Genomic DNA, 21,800 nt, shown 5'->3' with positions numbered 1-21,800 from the left:
ACGTGCATATTATTAATATTAGCTCTCTGTATACATCCAAGGGCCAGGCGTGCGCCCTGTTCTGAGCCAATTCCAATTGCAAAAGTCATTTTTTTGTGGCACCTGACTACACGACTGAACAGCAGTCAAGATGCGACAAAAATCTAGGGCCTGTAGGATCTGCCTTGTTGAGTTGTTGTGTTGTTAAGAAGGCAGAGCAGTGCTTTATACTGTATGGACATACTTCTCCCCATCTTAGCTACTATTGTATCAAGATGTTGGGAAATAAAGATAGACATGGTTTCAAAAAGGTTGTGGTAATATTTCATTCGGTACAGAAATCAAAAAGGTTGTGGTAATATTTCATTTGGTACAGAAATCTGTAGGAGACTGACCTCTACAGGATCGGTGGGTCCCCCATGGGACGGTTGAGCTAACGTAGGCTAATGCGATTAGCATGAGGTCGTAAGTAACAAGAACATTTCCCAGGACATAGACATATCTGATATTGGCAGAAAGCTTAAATTCTTGCACTGTCCAAATTCCTAACTGCACTGTCCAATTTACAGTAGCTATTACAGTGAAAGAATACCATGCTATTGTTTGAGGAGCGTGCACAGTTATGAACTTGAAAAGTTATTAATAAACCAATTAGGCACATTTGGGCAGTCTTGATACAACATTTTGAATAGTCTAAAAAGCTGCACATACACTGCTGCCATCTAGTGGCCTAAATCTGCATTTCCCCTGGGCTGGAATAATACATTATGGCCTTTGTCTTGCATTTCAAAGATGATGGTACAAAAAAAATACAAAGAAAAACATGTTTTTCTCTTTGCATTATCTTTTACCAGATCTAATGTGTTATATTCTCCTACATTCCTTTCACATTTCCACAAACTTCAAAGTGTTTCCTTTCAAATGGTATCAAGAATATGCATATCCTTGCTTCAGGTCCTAAGCTACAGGCAGTTAGATTTGGGTATGTCATTTTAGGCGAACATTGGAAACAAGGGGCCGATCTTTAAGATTAACTCTGACCAGCAGCACAGTTTACCCCATACCCGGGGTAAGTTGTGACAAGAGACCACTTTTTTGGGACAAGCTAGGTTTTCAAAACTGTAATGTTGACATGAATTCTCATTATTTCCAGAGATACAAAACATCCTGAAATCTATTTCGATATCTTTGTTAGAAAGAATACTATATTTCCCTTGACGGAGGGATGCTGAAAGTAAAACATGGCTCAACTTACCCCACTGTCCGCTACTTACTGTTTGTGTTGGGATATGACATGTAGGTCAAAGCAAATGTGGTCTCCTTTCCCCTACCTTTCATATTCCTCCTACCAGACCTCACATTCCACATTATATGTTCTTTATTCCATTAGTAGGCTGATAATGAGCAGGTACAGGAAATGACATCACTGCCATAGAGGAAGTGTGGTGGTCTGCCAGTAACAAAAGGGTTATTTGTGTTTGTTCAATTTAATGTGAGGATACTCTACTACCTACTATAATCTTCCTCTGTTTTATTTTAGCTGAAGTATACTCTTAGAAAAAAAGGTGCTATCCAGAACCTAAAAGGGTTATTCGGCTATCCCCGTAGGAGAACCCTTTGAAGAACCCTTTTTGGTTTTAGGTTTAACCCTTATGGGTTCCATGTAGAACCCTCTGTGTAGACCAAAAAGGGTTGTACCTGGAACCAAAAAGTGTTATCCTATGGGGACAGCCGAAGAACCATTTTCGAGCCCTTTTTTCTAACAGTGTAAGATTGTCGTCACTTTCCCCAATGACATCACATTTACCTTTGAGTCATTTAGCAGGTGCTCTTATCACTAATAGAGTGACTTATAGGATCAATTAGGGTGAAGAGCTTTGCTCAAGGGCACGTCGTACATTTTTGTTCACCTAGTCAGGTCTGGGATTTTGAACCAGCAACCTTCCAGTTACTGGCCCAACGCTCTTAACCACTACTTGCCTCCCTACTTCCCTAACAAGCATGGAACCTGATATGTTGTGATGCGTATGCTATTTTTGGTGTTCAATTGGTCACGTAAAGTGTTATTGTACAGAAGGTCCCTGGTTCCAGCATTGGTCGGGACAGAGACGGAACCTCCTCTGTTACACAACACGTAGCCTACTCACATGCATGTGTGCGTTATACTCACGTGTGTGTAGTGTATACACTTATGTACAGTAAGTGTGAGTGAACATTCTCTTCGTGTTTCCTCCGTACAGACTGAGCTATAACCCAGGGTCACACAATGACTTCAGCTGGGAAATGGGTTACCTCAGGAAAGCCAGTTTTCTAGCCCACACACGCATACAGTAGCCCATTAAATACCGTATGTATTTTCCCATTCGCCCCCGCTGCAGAGCAGCCGAACTCGCTGCAGGAAGCGTTTATTGTTCTCAAAAAGCTATTTCTCCCCAGCTGATGATCAATTGCGGAAGACGAGGGTAAAAGGGTTAGAGAGAGCAAGGAGGAAAACAGTACTATTATAATTTGTTTTGTGCAGACTGATGTATAGGAAAGGGAGCATGAGTGATGGTGTGCTGGTGGTTAAATCAGACACTTAAGAATGTTCCTCTCAGTGCATTCGGTTTTTTTCTCCAAATCCAGAGGACGAGATTTACTCTGCTCCCACTGGTTAAGGATTTTTTTTTACCATAACTGTTAGTTGTTTGTTTTTGAAAGATTGATCTTATTATCGGTCTGGTATGAGTAAACAAGACAGAGTAGATAGGAGGGTGAGGGTGGGACAGGGGGAGTGGGCGGGACACTCATTCGTAACTCTATCTTAATCTTCACAAAGTCTTCTCAAAATGACTAATCTGATATGAGTGTTCAGAGGAGGGGGGGGGGGGGGGTACCGGAGAGAGGATAGAGGGAGGGGGGAAGGGAGAGAGAGGTAGAGAGAAAGGGAGCGAGAGAGAGAGAGAGAAATGCAGCTGGGGCTGGTGACTGTGTTATCTCTCTGATTGCTCTTAATGGGGCCTGGAAACAGTGCCGTTCTGAAGAGGAAATGTGCTGATCGGATGATAGGAAGGGGAGGAAAATGGCTCCAGAAAATCATAACAGGCCAGGAGGAGAAACAGCTAGTGGAGACCTGGGAGGGGTTGTTCAAATCATGGTGGAACGCAGCAGGAGGTAGACTATCTATAGTGACTCACAGATTTTTCAGTTTGTGTAATGACTGTAACTCAGAGATGAATACACCCAAAGAAGACCATTAGGCCGGGTGGTAAACAAAGCTATGAGCTGGATTAACGCATCCTGATGTAGCGCAACAGTGTGGGTTTACCTCATGCCTTTTTTCTGACTGGCAATAATGTTAGGCTGAAATTCATTGCAGAGCACTTCACATGTAAAGATCATTTCAGATTGAGCCGACATCTGCAGCGTTAACCGTGAATGCGGTCTCCTCGAATGTGGGAACGTTGCCTTCAAAAAGGCGCATTGTCAACAGCGCTCTACAATGCACCTTGGATGGAATCCCGGCCTTAGTCGTACCCCTCGAGACAGGCCTGCTGCTATTAAGACAATCATAGCAACCCCCTAGAGGCCTTCTGGCCACTTAGGTCTTAGAGAACCACTTGGGCTAACACACACTATCAAGATGACCGACTAAACTTTTCCATGAGATAGCATCATGGTCATCAGAGTGTTTAAACGTGATGGTAAACAGACAATACACTGTAGATGTAAACAGTGACATGTCTGTCACCGCGGTGATTACCCTGACAGGAAACACACAGCATTAGTCTGATTACTGCTAGCATCTCAAGCATCATTGGCGTAGTTAGCAGCATTAGGATTGTTAGCGTCATTAGCGTAGTTAGCATCATTAGGATTGTTAGCATCATTAGCGTAGTTAGCAGCATTAGGATTGTTAGCATCATTAGCGTAGTTAGCAGCATTAGGATTGTTAGCATCATTAGTCCTTTATTGAATAACATTCAAGTAAACCGAATGTCATGAGAATGATCAAAAAAACGTCCCGTTATTGTTCTTGGAACAATTGGCATAACGTCCCATAACTAGAATAGAAATCGTCCTGAGGATGTCCCCCTGAGAGATATCGGGAACTATGAACTGAATGAGGAAAGAGAGGGGTATTTTATATGACATACAGTTCGTGGTAAAAGGCAGTGCAAGTTTGTGAAACATTGTGACATTGTGGGGCTGCCCAAAGTCCTTGGGATGTTCTTGTTACTCACCCAAAACCATGCTAGCCGCAACCCAATCTTTAGCAGTGACTTGAGAGGGACTGGCTACGATGTGGCCCACCATTGGGACTCAACCCACTGTTTGGGAAGCACTGGTCCAAGGTTATCTGTGGTAATACAACTGGATGCTCTGCTATGCTGAAATAGAACCACAGAGAACAAAGTGACCACTAATTCAGACATGCAAATACACATACACGCACCAAGTGTCAGACCCAACGGGCACACGTACCAAATTCTGGACGCAAAACACATACACGCCAAGAGATGTTTCAGCGGGGGTGGCAGGTAGCCTAGTGGTTAGAGCGTTGGGCCAGTAACCAAAAGGTTTCTGGATCGAATCTCCGAGCTGACAAGGTAAAAATCTGTCATTCTGCCCCTGAACAAGGCATTTAACCCACTGTTCCCCGGTAGTTTGTCATTGTAAAAAGGAATTTGTTCTTAACTGACTTGCCTAGTTAAATAAAATAAAAATGTAAGGTGCCAAACTCAGACACACATGCCACACCAGGTGATATTTCAGTGTGTGTGTTCTGTGAGGTGGTATTCAGAGACAGGACATCTTAACTGCTACTCCATCCTCCTCTCTCAGCTGGCCCCTGCTACGTAACACACTCCCCTTCCCTTCCTGGAGAAGCTGTCACTCTGACCCCCTTGGTTGATCTTATGCTTTATTCCTCCACCCACATATACAACTTGTTGTAGCAGTTAAGATGTCCTGTCTCTGTCCTACCGTTTCCCCTGAGCTGATGGTTCTCTGGTACCAGTGATCAACATTCCTCCTCACTTTCCACATTACTGCTTGAAATGGCTCCAAGAGTCTTCAACAAGTGAGAGGAATATAACAGTGTGTGTTTCAGTCTATTTTAGCCCCGGTGGATACATTTGGGATGGGCATATCACCCACTCGTTCTCCTTTGTCCTACTGCCTTTGCCCCACAACCTGCCCCCCTGTCCTCTTGTCCATCAGCTTCTCACCAGGCCTCCCAGACTTGAGGTGTGTTTGTCTGTGCACAGCCAACTACCTTCATCCCAGGCTCTGACGTAGATTATGAGGCCCAGAAAGCTAAGTCAGAGACACCTGGTGCTCAAGCAATACACATACACACATATCGGCATGCAACACACACACACCATAGCCGAGCAGAGGAAACATCTGGCCAGGATGCTAATACAACACACACACACACACAAACACCAAGCAGTGATTTCACGTCTGGGCCAGGGACCATTGTATAGATAGCTAGTGGACATCCGTGACCCACTCACCCAGTGCCTGACGTCATACACTGAGTGTGTGTGTGTGTGTGTGTGTGTGTGTGTGTGTGAGAGAGAACTGAGAATGTGCGTGCGTGCATACTTCACTAATGATATTTTGATACGGATAAGAGCTGATTGTCATATGAATGGAATGTTGTTTGTCAGCATGTCGACAATCCCTAACGAACAAACATCTAGTGCATCTGTGAACTTTGCTCTAATACATTTCATATAAAACCCATTCAAAACCCATTCACCCTTCATCTTGTAAACTTTATTATGAAAATCAGACTGAGGGGGTTATATAAGGAAGGGGAAGTTGGTTATAAGCAAATATATTATTATTTCAATAAATTCTCACGAAGGCATTAAGTACCCTCAACCTACGAAACATCCACGACAAAACACAAACTTCATGTCTTGTTTTGTGATTCTTTCTCCTGTTTAGGACAAAGTTGTTATCTGGGAGTCCCAGGCTTCCCTCCTCTCTCTCTCTCTCTCTCTCTCTCTCTCTCTCTCTCTCTCTCTCTCTCTGTGTGTGTGTCTGTCTGTCTGTCTGTCTGTCTGTCTGTCTGTCTGTCTGTCTGTCTGTCTGTCTGTCTGTCTGTGTGTTTTTCGGTCACGGTGCCACTGTGGAGGCATTGGTGTGGTTAAGGGTATTTAGTTTTGCCACATGTTAATTTAGTAATTAGGCGTGGTCCACATCGTTATCAACATGCATCACTTCTCTCAGCAGTAAACACTGTGGGCCCACATTACTCATCACACACACACACACACACACACACACACACACACACACACACACACACACACACACACACACACACACACACACACACACACACACACACACACACACACTGATGAGTTTGCATCTTCTCACAATGTGTAAGGACACACACAAACATAGTGAGTCAGTGTGATTGTTACTTAGACTAACCAGTCACTTACTGTAAGTTTAGTGAGACCAGACAATAATAAAAGAACATTGAGAGAACGTTTGTCAACCCTGTAGGAACACAATAGTGAGAACCAACAGAGCCCTCCGGCTACCTCTGTCTGTCTGGCCTGTCTGACTGATGTGAGTGACAACCTCCATTAGTGCAGTGGTGTAAAGTACTTAAGTGAAAATACTTTAAAGTACTACTTAAGTAGTATTTTGGGGTATCTGTACTTTATTTACTATTTATATTTTTGCCAACTTTTACTTTTACTTCACTTCATTCCTCAAGAAAATAATATACTTTTTACACTATACATGTCCCCTGACACCCAAAAGTACTCGTTACATTTAGACATGAAAATGGTCCAATTCACTTACGAAAATAACATCCCTGGTCATCCCTACTGCCTCTGATCTAGCGGACTCACTAAACACAAATGCTTTGTTTGTAAATGATGTCTGAGTGTTGGAGTGTGCCCTGGTAATCCGTCAATAAAAATAAAATAAAAAATTGTGCCATCTGGCTTGCTGAATATAAGGAATTTTAAATGGTTTATACTTTTACTTTTGATACTTTATGCATTTTATCAATTCCATATACTTTTGATACTTAAGTATATTTAAAACCAAATACATTTAGACTTTTACTCAAGTAATATTTTACTGGGTGACTTTCACTTTTACTTGAGTCATTTTCTATTAAGGTATCTTTACTTTTACTCAAGTATGACAATTGGGTACTTTTTCCACCACTGCATTAGTGCACCAGATAGCATTTCAGGGAGATCGTTCAAGAGTGCCGTCTAAATTGGACATCTATCCATGTCCTGAGGATGTTGGGAAATGCCTTCAAACTGGCCACTAGGGGCAGCAGTGAGCGCTATTACCATCAAGTAGCCTTCGGTTTTACTAGGTGGTGTGGATCCCATGACTGTGGATCAGAAGGTTGTGTGTTCAATCCCAGTTGTAGACACTGTTTTTTAAATACATGTTTTAACCCTATCCTAAACGTTAACCCCTACCTTAACCATTCGGAGTGAGTGCCTAAACTTAACCCTTAACTTCGAAATTTGACATTTGGAGAAATGGAACGATACAGAGCAGCAGGATGAATGTTACAGAGAGCAACAAAAACACTTTGAAATTTGACGTTTGGAGAAGGTGGATAGACGTCTAATTCTGCAGTGAGACGGTGAGAGCTTGTTGTTCTCCACGAAGTCAACAGCTAGATCGCCTCCATGCAAACCAGATACAGCGCCTTCAGAAAGTATTCATACCCCTTGACTTACGATATTCCAAATGTTGTTATGTTACAGCATGAATTCAAAATGGAATCTTTCTCACCCATCTATACAGAATACCCCATAATGACAAAGTGAAAACAGGTTTTTAGAAACGTTTGCAAATGCATTGAAAATGAAATGCAGAAAAATACAATTTACATAAATATTCACAGCCCTGAATCAATAAATGTTAGAATCTCTTTTGGCAGCGATTACAGCTGTAAGTCGTTCTGGGTAAGTCTCTAAGAGCTTTGTACACCTGGATTGTACAATACTTGTACATTATTCTTAAAACAAATATTCTAGCTATGTCAAGTTGGTTGTTGATCATTGCTAGACAGCCATTTTCAAGTCTTGCCATAGATTTTCAAACCAATTTAAGTCAAAACTGTAACTAAGCCGCTCAGCAACATTCAATGTCATCTTGGTAAACAACTCCAGTGTATATTTGGCCTTGTGTTTAAAGTTAATGTCCTGCTGAAATGTGAATTTGTCTCCCAGTGTTTGTTGGAAAGCAGACTGAACCAGGTTTTCCTTTAGAATTTTGCCTGTGCTTAGCTTCATTCCATTTATTTTTATACAAGAAAACTCCCTAGGCCTCGCCGATGACAAGCATAGCCATAACATGATGCAGCCACCACCATGCTTGAAAATATGAAGAGTGTTACTCAGTGATGTGTTAATGTATGTTGGATTTGTCCCAAACATACGCTTTGTATTCAGAACATAAAATTCATTTCTTTGACACATTTTTTGCAGTTTTACTTTAATGCTTTATTGCAAACAGGATGCATGTTTTGGAATATTTTTTATTCTGGACAGGCTTCCTTCTTTTCCCTCTGTCATCTGTCAAGGTAAAGCCCCGCCTTATCTCAGCTCACTGGTCACCATAGCAGCACCCACCCGTAGCACGCGCTCCAGCAGGTATATTTCACTTGTCACCCCCAAAGCCAATTCCTCCTCTGGCTGCCTTTCCTTCCAGTTCTCTGCTGCCAATGACTGGAACGAATTGCAAAAATCACTGAAGCTGGAGACCCATATCTCCCTCACTAGCTTTAAGCACCAGCTGTCAGAGCAGCTCACAGATCACTGCACCTGTACATAGCCCATCTGTAAATAGCCCATCCAACTAGCTCATCCCCATACTGTTATTTTTTTTTCTTCTCCTTTGTACCCCAGTATCTCTGCTTGCACATTCATATTCTGCACATATATCACTCCATTGTTTAATTGCTAAATTGTAATTACTTCGCCACTATGGCCTATTTACTGCCTTACCTTATTTGCACACACTATATATAGACTTTTTCTCTATAGTGTTATTGACTGTATGTTTGTTTATTCCATGTGTAACTCTGTGTTGTTGTCTGTGTCGCACTGCTTTGCTTTATCTTGGCCAGCTCGCAGTTGTAAATGAGAACTTGTTCTCAACTAGCCTACCTGGTTAAATAAAGGTAAAATAAAATACATTTAAAAAAATGTAGGTTAGCATTGTGGAGGAACTATAATGTAGTTGATCCATCCAAAGTTTTCTCCTATCACAGCCATGAAACTCTGTAGCCGTTATATATGGTGAAATCCCTGAGCGGTTTCCTTCCTCTCCGGCAATTGAGTTAGGAATAATACATGTATCTTTGTACTGATTGGGTGTATTGATACACCATACAAAGTGTCATTAATCACTTCAAAGGGATATTCAATGCCTGCTTTTTTTATTTTTTCACTTCTACCAACAGCTACCTTTCTTTGTGAGGCATTTGAAATCCTCCATGGTCTTTGTGGTAGAATTTTTGTTTGAAATTCACTGCACGACCGAGGGACCTTACAGACGATTGTTTGTGTGGGGTACAGAAATGAGGTAGTCATTCAAAAATTATGTTAAACACTATTATTGCACAAAGACTCATGTGAATTGTTAATCACATTTTTACTCCTGAATTTATTTAGGCTTGCCATAACAAAGAGGTCGAATACTTATTGACCAAGGTATTTTAGCTTTTAAATTTGATTAATTAGTAAAAATGTCAAAAATCATAATTACACTTTGACATTATAGGGTATTCTATGTAGGCTAGTGACACAAAAATGCAGGCTGTAACACAACAAAATGTGGAAAAAGTCAAGGGGTGTGAATACTATCGAAAGGCACTGTATACAGATATATCCCAGGATTCAAGACTCTTGTGGTCTCTCCATTGTCACAAAAATTCAGATTCAAAACTCTTGTGTTCTCTCCATTGTCTCTCCATTGTCTTTCCATTAATCCTTACCGTCATTCCTTCGCCATCAACCATCCACCCCCTTCCATCACTCTTTCCATCCTTCTCTCTCCTAGCAGCTGTGTTCAGCGATAGGCCAGAGAATGACACAGCGGACAACACTTCCTGTTTATGTATTTCCCAGAATGCCATGTGGTGGGCAAGAGGTCTCGGGAAAAACAGACAGGACACAAACAGGGAAAGGAAAGCGAAACAGACTTTGTCCGACATTGGCTTGTGGGGAACACACACACAAACTGTCACGCCCTGACCTTAGAGAGCCTTTTTATTTCTCTATTTGGTTAGGTCAGGGTGTGATTGGGCATTCTAGGTTTTCTGTTTCTATGTTGGTGTGTTTGATTCCCAATCGGAGGCAGCTGTCTATCGTTGTCTCTGATTGGGAATCAGATATAAGTTGTTAGTTTCCGTTTGGGTTTTGTGGGATCTTGTCTTTGTTTGTTGCATGTTTCTTTTTATACGAAGCTTTACGTTCGTTGTATTGTTTTTGGTGGAACATTAATAAAGAAAATGTACGCCTACCACGCTGCACCTTGGTCCGGTCATTCTACCAATGAGAGCCGTAACACAAACACACACACTTAAGTGATACTAGTTTTCTTACTAGTTTTTCTCAGAGGTGAAGCCGAGGGGCCTGGCTGGGCAGAGGTCCTGCCAGATTAAACACTGACCCACCCAATCAGGCTGCCTTACAATATATATATACACATTACCAGTCAAAAGTTTGGACACATCTACTCATTCCAGGGATTTTCTTTATATTCACTATTTTCTACATTGTAGAAATGTAAAGTGAAGATGTCAAAATTATGAAATAACATATGGAATCATGTAGTAACCAAAAAGGTGTTAAACAAATTATATTTTATATTTGAGATTGTTCAAAGTAGCCACCCTTTGCCTTGACAGCTTTGCACACTCTTGGCATGCTCTCAACCTGCTTTATGATGTAGTCTCCTTGAATGCATTTCAATTAACAGGTGGGCATTGTTAAAAGTTAATTTGTGGAATTTCTTTCCTTCTTAATGCGTTTGAGCCAATCAGTTGTGTTGTGACAAGGTAGGGGTGGTATACAGAATATAGCCCTATTTGGTAAAAGACCAAGTCCATATTATGGCAAGAACAGCTCAAATAAGCAAAGAGAAACGACAGTCGATCATTACTTGAAGACATGAAGGTCAGTCAAACCTGAAAATTTCAAGAACTTTAAAAGTTTAAGTGCAGTCTCAAAAACCATCAAGCGCTATGATGAAACTGGCTCTCATGAGGACCGCCACAGGAAAGGAATACCCAGAGTTACCGCTGCTGCAGAGGATAAGTTCATTAGAGTTACCAGCCTCAGAAATTGCAGGCCAAATAAATGCTTCAGAGTTCAAGTAACAGACACATCTCATCATCAACTGTTCAGAGGAGACTGCGTGAATCAGACCTTCATGGTCAAATTGATGCAAATAAACTACTAAAGGACACCAATAAGAAGAAGAGACTTGCTTGGGCCAAGAAACACGAGCAATGGACATTAGACCGGGGAAAAATATGTCCTTTGGTCTGATGAGTCCAAATTTTAGATTTTTGGTTCCAAAAGCCATGTCTTTGTGAGATGCAGAGTAGGTGAACGGATGATCTCTGCATGTATGGTTCCCGCCGTGAAGCATGGAAGAGGTGTGATGGTGTGGGGATGCTTTGCTGGTGACATTGTCAGTGATTTATTTATAATTGAAGGTACACTTAACCAGCATGGTTACCACAGCATTCTGCACCGATACGCCATCCCATCTGGTTTGCGCTTAGTGGGTGTCACGAATCCCGTTTCCTGAGTCGGTTTTTTGCCTGTGTTCTGTCCTGGAGTGTTTTTTCCGGCGTCCTGGAACGCACCCTGTCTGGTTGCCGGGCAATGTAGCCAGTTGGGAGTTCTGATTACCCGCACCTGTATCCCATCAGCTATCTGCACACCTGGTCCTGATCATCATCTCTCCTCTTCATAAGCCCGGACCTGACATCCATTCCCTGCCGGATCGTTAGCCATGAACAGTATGTTGTGCCATAGGATCAGCCTCAAGTTGGATAGAATTTGTTTTGTTGTTTTTTTACGTATTGCTTGCCTTAAACTTACCTCTGTTTGTTTTGTCTTCAGTTACTCACCCGGATCATTTACCCCATTCCCGCCTGGTCGTCGGAGGATTCCGCTACCACATTGGATTCACCTATTTACTCCCATCAACTCACCACCGCTGCCCGCTACGCCACCTGGATATATCTACCCATTCACATTCACTTGTAAATAAATACTCACCTTCTTCCTACGCTCCTTGTCCTGGTCTGCTTCTGGGTTCGATTTTGAAAGAACGTGACAGTGGGACCATCATTTGTTTTTCAACAGGACAATGACCCAACACACCTCCAGGCTGTGTAAGTTTATTTGACCAAGAAGGAGAGTGATACAGTGCTGCATCAGATGACCTGGCCTCCACAGTCACCCAACCTCAACCCAATTGAGATGGTTTGGGATGAGTTGGACAGCAGAGTGAAGGAAAAGCAGCCAACAAGTGCTCAGCATATGCGGGAACTCCTTCACCACTGTTTGGAAAAGCATCCCAGGTGAAACTGGTTGAGAGAATGCCAAGCGTGTGCAAAGCTGTCATCAAGGCAAAGTTTGGCTACTTTGAATAATCTAAAATATAACATATTTTCTGATTTGTTTAAAACTTTTGGTTACTACATGATTCCATGTGTTATTTCACAGTTTTGATGTCTTCACTATCATTCAACAATGTTGAAGATGTCAAACAGACAGACAGCAAGGTTTATTCAAATCTTTGTTGAAAGCCAAATGTTTGTCTAAAAGAAAGGGGAAATAATGTCTAGATGATTTTTTACATTGGAGAGAAATTTTTTGAATTGCCTGGCTCTGGCTGAGCTGATGAGACAGAACAGAACAGCCCTTAGCCATGGTATATTGGCCATATTCCACACCCCCTCAGGCCTTGTTGTCTAAATAGACAAAGACTGGAACGCGGTTTAAACCTATCCACATCCAGGATTAGACCCACCCGTTGTATAAATACACACACACTATGGTTTGCATATACTGTATAACAACAAATGAAATCTGTTTTCTCCTAATCAAAATAATGTCTATTATCATAAATAGTTGATAAATAGTTTCTGGTCTTCTGACCTCACATCATTGTTATTTTTTCTTTCTTCCTCAGAATCAATTCCAGGAAGACAGTTAACCTGCACATGTGTTGTGTTCCTTGTTCTGTTACTGCCATACTCTCTCTCTCTCTCTCCTCATTAAACTCTTTTGTCTCTCCGCATCCGAATTCTGCCTGCTCATTGGCTGATGCGGAGATGCGCTTGTCGCTGGTTGGCTCAAAGTTTATCCGCTTTGTTTTGACATATGTGTGTAACTGTCGCTCTGGACATTAGCGTGCGAACAACGGTCCCATAAATGACAAACCCTGCACCCCCTTCTGGCACAGAGTGGATTCAGACCTGCCAGAGAGACTATATACCTTAGGTTCTTCTCCTAGCCTCTCTTTGATCATCTATTACAAGCCTGACATTTCTAGAGCGAATAGGAGAAAGAGATTCTTCTGATACTCGAGTGGATATTAAATGACATTTGTATTCACTCTCCTCTCTCTGTTTTAAAGAAGAAAAAGGCTCACCATGCTCTCTGCGTGTCTGGAGTTCCTGGGGATGGGGTTGTGCCTACTGGGCTCGTTCCTGGTCATGGTCGCGTGCGGGCTGCCCATGTGGAAGGTGACGGCGTTCATCGATATGAATATCGTGATTGCGCAGACCATCTGGGACGGGCTCTGGATGTCGTGCGTGGTGCAGAGCACGGGTCAGATGCAGTGCAAAATGCACGACTCCATGCTTGCGCTCAGCCAGGACCTGCAGACGGCGCGCGCCCTCACGGTGATATCGGCGGTGCTGGGGGTGGCGGGGCTGGTGTTGACCATCGCTGGAGCACAGTGCACCAACTGCATCAAGACCGAATCGGTGAAAGCCAAAGTGGTGAACGCAGGTGGGGTGGTCTACATCATCAGCGGTCTATTGGTGCTGGTTCCCCTCTGTTGGATGGCCAATAACATCATAGTAGACTTCTACAACCCAGATGTGTCCTCGTCCAAGAAGAGGGAGATAGGAGCGGCCATCTACATTGGCTGGGCGGCCACAGCCCTGCTCCTTCTGGGGGGAACCCTGCTGTGCTGCTCCTGTCCCCAGGGGGCCAAGAGCGCCTACCCCAACAAATATGCCCCCACCAAGACCATCTCGGCCAATGGAGACTTCGACAAGAAACATTATGTGTAGGTGAGGAGAGGAGAGTTTTACGCACATCAAAACGTGGCACAGGAGCTGGACGGACAAGTTGCCTTCTTAGCCTACTGTTTGATGCTCATTGCGTGTGTTATCTTTATTGTGTTTCCCTAGAACGAAGGCTTCGATAAGGGACATTATGCGTAGGCAAGATGATATCAGGATCCTTTTTTTCCTTTGCTTTGATTGGCATGGCGACTTCACCAAAATGCCAACTGTTTTACTTTGTTGTAGGCTACAACTTTGTTTAGGGGTCTGGCCATGGGCTTATGGGTCTGATGACCAGAAAAGGAAAAATGTAATTTTTTTGCCAAGGGAATGGAACCCTCGCCGAGATCGTAGCTCAAGACTGACCAAGAAATTGAAACACTTGTTGTGTAGTCTATCTATTGCGTACCATTTTTAAGACTTAAGTCTTGTATTTGCATATGATTATTTTACATCAGGTATTATATAGGCTTTCTGTAAAAAATGTCATGTTCATGTTGTTATCGTTTGACACTAGTCTATTGTCTCGCCAGAGTCGGCTGTCACGGTCTGTGCGCTCTGTGAATATAGCCCATTGTTCTCCACTGGCTTTACTGTGTCAGCTTGGAAGTTTGAAATAACCACATAATGCACATGTTTGCAGAGACTGGTAAATAGTTAAAATGTTTAGGTTCCCACACTGGACTCCTTCTTTGTAACACAGTGAATGCTACTCAGACAAATGTTCACTCATACGATGATCAAAGGAGCTTATTTGCGTTTGAATGCTGTTGTATTTTACTGCATGGCTGAGTGTGTATCTGTATTTTGTCCTAGCCCTCTTTAAAGTATTGGGCAATTGTTGTTTTATAATAAAAAAGGAAATCCCCATTCACAATCTCCCTCGTGTTTCTGTGTAGTAGTATTATTGTGCATTAGGCTACTTTTATTATAATAGTATTACATAATATCTGAATATCTTTATCAAGTAAAGTTCACAATACAGTTTCAGTTGCATTACTGAAGTTTCTCTACATTGACCTTTTACCACACACTACACTACACACACACACACACACACACACACACACACACACACTCACTCACACACACACACACACACACACACACACACACACACACACACACACACACACACACACACACACACACACACACACACACACACACACACACACACCAAAGCCTTACACAAACATAGAGGGACTGTGTGTAATCCCTACCACAGCCAATTCAGCACACGCCAGCTATCACCTTCTGGTTCACAATGACATAAACAAGCACTGATGGATGAATGTCACTCAAAGTGACTGAATGTAAAAACACAAGCTTAATAACAGAGCGGTTCACAAACAATTATTACACTTTGGCCCAAAAATGTGTCATATTTATTTGGAGAGCAGCATGTGTGAGTATAACAGAGTTGAGAACTACAGTAGGCCTACAGGACTGTTCTCTGAACACAGTACAGCAAATCTCAAATGACACTGTGCGGGTTTTCGCTCTTCCCTTGTAATTGATTAGGAACTCCCCCTCTCCTGGTTGTCTAGGTGTTAATTGGACACAAATTTAAAGCAAACAATAAAAACCATTAGACATTCTTCCCTCCGGGAATTGAGTTTGACACCCTCTGGTATAGTGGCTAGGGGGTATTAGCTAGGAAGGTAGGGGCAGAGGGTGGATTTGGGGTTGGGTGTGTGCCTCTACTGAAGCTGCCTGTGCCTTGTGTCCTCTTCGGAAGGTCAGAGGTTAGGTGTCTTATCTGGTGTCGTTTCCAGTTGCTATCTTGGGAGAACCACTTCCCGCGCTCAGAGATGGAGCCGGAGAAGAAGGCTGACGTTTTACGTGTCCCTAACTGATTGTGTTTTTTTGTTTGTTTCTTTACATTGTTTGTAACTTGTTTTTTTACTTATTTTGTACCTAATTTTGCTGCTACCGTCTCTTATGACCGAAAAGATCTTCTGGACATCATAACAGCGATTACTCACCATGAACTGGCAGAATCCTTTTTTCCCCTTTAACGAGTCCAACGAGCCCGACGTGAATAACATACTGCTTTCCCAGGAACAGGCCCAGATCCCCGTCATTTGCGTGAAGAGAAGGCGGAGAAAAAGGGGCCGGAGGTCGGGCTGCCTTCTGAGAATTCGTAGGCAATCGAATAAACCCCCACTGCCTTCCATTCTGCTAGCAAATGTGCTATCTTTGGAAAATAAAATCGATGACCTACGAGGAAGATTAAACTACCAATGGGACATTCAAAACTGCAATATCTTATACTTCAGGGAATCGTGGCTGAACGACGACATTATCAACATAGAGCTGGCTGTTAATACGCTGTATAGGCAGGATAGAACAGCGGCGTCTGGTAACACAAGGGGTGGCGGACTATGTATTTTTTGTAAGTAACAGTTGGTGCATGATATCTCAGGAGGTCTCAAGGTTTTGCTTGCCTGAGGTAGAGTATCTCATGATAAGCTGTAGACCACACTGTCTACCAATAGGGTTTTCATCTGTATTTTTCGTAGCTGTCTACATATCACCACAGACTGAAGCTGGCACTAAGACTGCACCCAATGAGCTGTATTCCGCCATAAGCAAACAGGAAAACACTCACCCAGAGGTGGCGCTCCTAGTCATCGGGGACTTTAATGCAGGAAAACTTATATCTGTCTTACCAAATTTCTATCAGCATGTTAAATTTGCAACCAGAGGGGAAAAACCTCTGGACCACCTTTACTCGACACACAGAGACGCATACAAAGCTCTCCCTCGCCCTCCATTTGGCAAATGGACCATAATTCTATCCTCCTGATTCCTGCTTACAAGCTAAATTAAAGCAGGAAGCACCAGTGACTCGATCAATAAAAAAGTGGTCAGATGAAGCAGATGCTAAACTACAGGACTGTTTTGCTAGCACAGATTCCTGCGATGGCATGGAGGAGTACATCACATCAGTCATTGGCTTCATCAATAAGTGTATTGATGATGTCGTCCACACAGTGACAGTACGTACATACCCCAACCAGAAGCCATGGATTACAGGCAATATCCGCACTGAGCTAAAGGCCAGAGCTGCCGCTTTCAAGGAGCGGGACTCTAACCCGGAAGCTTATCAGAAATCCCGCTATTCCCTCCGACGAACCATCAAACAGGCAAAGCGCCAATACAGGACTAAGATCGAATTGTACTACACCGGCTCTGACCCTCGACGGATGTGGCAGGGCTTGCAAACAATTACAGACTACAAAAGGAAGCACAGCTGAGAGCTGCCCAGTGACACGAGCATACCAGATGCACTAAACTACTTCCATGCTCGCTTCGAGGCAAATAACACTGAAACATGCATGAGAGCACCAGTTGTTCCGGATGACTGTGTGATCACGCTCTCCGCAGCCGATGTAATTAAGACCTTTAACTCTATTCACAAGGCTGCAGGGCCAGACGGATTACCAGGATGTGTACTCCAAGCATGCGCTGACCAACTGGCAAGTGTCTTCACTGACATTTTCAACCTCTCCCTGTCCGAGTCTGTAATACCAAAACGTTTGGGCAGTATTTTGACGTCCGGATGAAAAGTGTGCCCAAAGTAAACTGCCTGTTACTCAGGCGCAGAAGCTAGGATATGCATATAATTGGTAGATTTGGATAGAAAACACTCAAAAGTTTCTAAACCTGTTATAATAATGTCTGTGAGTATAACAGAACTGATATTGCAGGCGAAACCCCGAGGACAAACAGTCCCCCCCAAATAAATTCAGCTTACCACTATTTTCAATGGCTATCACTTTTATTATAAGGTGAAGTCCTCCCAGATTGCAGTTCCTAGGGCTTCCACTAGATGTCAACAGTCTTTAGAAAGAGTTTCAGGCTGGTTTTTGGAAAAATGAGCCAGAAATTGTAGTTTTTCTAGGTAGCTCCCATTTTGGCTGTAGTGTTTCCAAGCGCGTGGAAGGGAGTGCATTCTTTGGTATTTTTCTCCGGTAAAGACAATAATGATTCTCCGTCTTAAATTGTATCGTTTATTTACATATTAGGGTACCTAAGGTTTGATTATAAACATTGTTTGACTTATTTGGAAAAGTTTATTATTAACGTTTGGGATTCATTTTGTATGCATTTTGATCGAGGGAAACTGGGTGGATTATTGACATAAGCGCGCCAGCTAAACTGAGTTTTTATGGATATAAAGAAGGACGTTATCGAACAAAAGGACCATTTGTGATGTAACTGGGACCTTTTGGAGTGCCAACAGAAGAAGATCATCAAAGGTAAGGATTTTATTATATCGCTATTTCTGACTTTCGTGTCGCACTTGCCTGGTTGAAATATGTTTTCAACGGTTTTGTATGCGGGGCGCTGTCCTCAGATAATCGCATGATTTGCTTTCGCCGTAAAGCCTTTTTGAAATCTGACAGCGGCTGGATTAACAAGAAGTTAAGCTTTATTTTGATGTATTAGACTTGTGATTTTATGAAAGTTAAATATTTACAATAGTGTAGTTTGAATTTCGCGCTCTGCAATTTCACAGGATGTTGTCGAGGTGTCCCGCTAGCGGCACGCCCATAGTCCCTGTGCCCAAGAACACTAAGGTAACCTGCCTAAATGACCCGTAGCACTCACGTCTGTAGCCATGAAGTGCTTTGAAAGGCTGGTCATTGCTCACATCACCACCATTATCCAAGAAACCCTAGACCCACTCCAAATTTGCATACCGCCCCAACAGATCCACAGATGATCCAATCTCTGTTGCACTCCACACTGCCCTTTCCCACCTGTACAAAAGGAACACCTATGTGAGAATTCTATTCAGTGACTACAGCTCAGCGTTCAACACCATAGTGCCCTCAAAGCTCATCACTAAGCTAAGGACTCTGGGACTAAACACCTCCCTCTACAACTGGATCATGAACATCCTGACGGGCCGCCCCCAGGTGGTACGGGTAGGTAACAAAACATCTGCCACGCTGATCCTCAACACAGGGGCCTCTCAGGGGTGCATGCTCAGTCCCCTCCTGTTCTCCTTGTTCACTCATGACTGCACAGCCAGACACGACTCCAACACCATCATTAAGTTTGCAGATCCCCGACAATGATGAGACAGCGTATAGGGAGGAGGTCAGAGACCTGGCCGTGTGGTGCCAGGACAACAACCTCTCCCTCAACGTGATCAAGACAAAGGAACCGATTGTGGACTACAGGAAAAAGAGGACCGAGCACGCCCCCATTCTCATCAACGGGGCTGTAGTAGAGCAGGTTGAGAGCTTCAAGTTCCTTGGTGTCCACATCACCAACAAACTGACATGGTCCAAGCACACCAAGACAGTCGTGAATAGGTCACGACAAGACCTATTACCCCTCAGGAGACTGAAAAGATTTGGCATGGGTCCTGAGATCCTCAAAAGGTTATACAGCTGCACCATCGAGAGCATCCTTACTGGTTGCATCACTGCCTGGCATGGCAACTGCTCGGCCTCTGACCACACGGCAGTACAGAGGGTAGTGCATACGGCCCAGTACATCACTGGGGCCAAGCTTCCTGCCATCCAGGACCTCTATACCAGCGGTGTCAGAGGATGGCCATAAAAATTGTCAAAGACTCCAGCCACCCTAGTCATAGACTGTTCTCTCTGCTGCCACACGACAAGCAGTACCGGAGCACCAAGTCTAGGTCCAAGAGACTTCTCAACAGTTTCTACCCCCAAGCCATAAGACTCCTGAACATCTAATCTAATGTCTACCCAGACTATTTGCATTGCCCCCCCCCCCCTTTTACACCGCTGCTGGTCTTTGTTGTTATCATTTATGCATAGTCACTTTAATAACTCAACCTGCATGTACATATTACCTCAATTACCTCGACTAACCGGTGCCCCCACACATTGACTCTGTACCGGTACCCTCTATATAGTCTCGCTATTGTTATTTTACTGCTGCTCTTTAATTACTTGTTACTATTATTTCTTATTATTATTATTCTTTTTTTTAAACTGCATTGTTGGTCAGGGGTTCATAAGTAAGCATTTCACTGTAAGGTCTACACCTGTTGTATTCGGCGCATGTGACTAATACAATTTGATTTGAGTAAATGTTTCTCGCCAGTGTGAATACTCATGTGTATTATCAGAGCTTTTCGTTAGAAACAGCGTTTCCCACAGCAGGGGCACTCATGAGGTCTCTCTCCTGTGTGAACCATCTGGTGTCTCATCACGCTGGGATAAACTCTACCCACACTCTGAGCAGCTGTATGGTTTTCTCCTGTGTAAGATCGCTGGTGTGCCTTAACTTTCCATGTTCAAAACTGTGCACTCTCCTCAAACAATAGCATGATATTCTTACACTGTAATAGCTACTGTAAATTGGACAGTGCGGTTAGATTACCAAGAACTTAAGCTTTCTGCCAATATCAGATATGTCTATGTCCTGGGAAATGTTCTTGTTACTTACAACCTCATGCTAATCGCATTAGCCTATGTTAGCTCAAATAGTATTTTGTCTGAGAACTACTTTCCACAGTCAGAGCAATTGTGAGGTAGCTCTTCAACAGTTACCTGTAGATGTGTGTAAGAGTAATTTTTGTGTAGAAAATGTATTATTACTATGGAAAATATGTAGTTTGGACACACCTACTCATTCAAGGGTTTTTCTTTATTTTTACTATTTTCTACATTGTAGAATAAGACATCAACACTATGAAATAACACGTGACCCAATTCAGGAAACTAGGTGTATGTCGCAAGTCATGTCTTTACAGGAGAGCCGTTTGGACGTAAAACAATTTTTGGGGGCAGAAATGCCTTCTCGAACATGTGAACTTTCATGTGCCTTAATAACAAACTTGTATGCCATCTGTAAATATGAATCAAATTGTTAAATTGCCAGCCTTGTTGGTTAGCCACAGAAAAACCCAGCAACCTTCCAACTAGCCATGATTGGTTGAGATAATAAGTGGGCTGGACAGAGATGAGTTCGGATTGGTCTGCCATATAGAAGGCTCTGTTTATTTGAGCTCGTCAGTCTGTGTTGATAATTCTGTTGAATGCGGCTTTTTTTAATGTATTGTGTAGTGGAGCTGCATAAGTGTTTCTCTCCACTTTCTGGAGGATCAAGTTTTAAAATCAGAGGAATTAGTATGATAACTAAAGAGATGGAGAAAACACCTGTCTCCGGATTACATCTTCAAACTAAGGGCAACCGTGGTATGGCATTCCTGACAGGGATACCCGTCCATCATGCATGATGATGTATACAGGTAAGATAGTCTCGCATTAGCTAGCTACATTTTCAGATATTACATGTTTCTAATTTTGACAGAAAGGGGTTTAATTTCAAGCTAAAGTGTATTGTTAGCTAGCTAGCTAACGTTAGGTGTATGGCTCCCTAGCTAACATTATTAGTCATATCCCGGAGCTGTTTGCTTTTCTAGTTAGAGCCTAATGTTAGCTAGCTAACATTGAATCTGGTTGGTTAGCTCTGTGGCAGTGTTGGCACTGTTCATTGTTGTTTAAGT

General features: G+C 42.8%; 1 protein-coding gene and 1 long non-coding RNA gene across 2 annotated transcripts; both read left to right on the top strand.

The window, feature by feature from the left end:
- Positions 1 to 11,895: 11,895 nt before the first annotated feature.
- On the top strand, positions 11,896 to 12,279 carry LOC139551934 (uncharacterized). Its single transcript, XR_011670336.1, has 2 exons — positions 11,896 to 12,007; positions 12,111 to 12,279. It is a non-coding gene; the product is annotated as an uncharacterized lncRNA (long non-coding RNA).
- A 1,130-nt stretch (positions 12,280 to 13,409) lies between these two features.
- On the top strand, positions 13,410 to 15,172 carry LOC139552106 (claudin-4-like). The gene has a single exon (XM_071363516.1). It carries the CDS (start codon positions 13,652 to 13,654, stop codon positions 14,297 to 14,299), a length of 648 nt encoding a protein of 215 aa, XP_071219617.1. The 5' UTR covers positions 13,410 to 13,651; the 3' UTR covers positions 14,300 to 15,172.
- The last annotated feature ends 6,628 nt before the right edge of the window (positions 15,173 to 21,800 follow it).

The sequence above is a fragment of the Salvelinus alpinus genome, chromosome 24 (genome assembly GCF_045679555.1).
Source record: "Salvelinus alpinus chromosome 24, SLU_Salpinus.1, whole genome shotgun sequence".
NCBI classification, from domain to species: domain Eukaryota; kingdom Metazoa; phylum Chordata; class Actinopteri; order Salmoniformes; family Salmonidae; genus Salvelinus; species Salvelinus alpinus.
The sequence above is the reverse complement of the archived record's forward strand: the minus strand, read 5'-3'. Positions and strand labels throughout refer to the sequence as shown.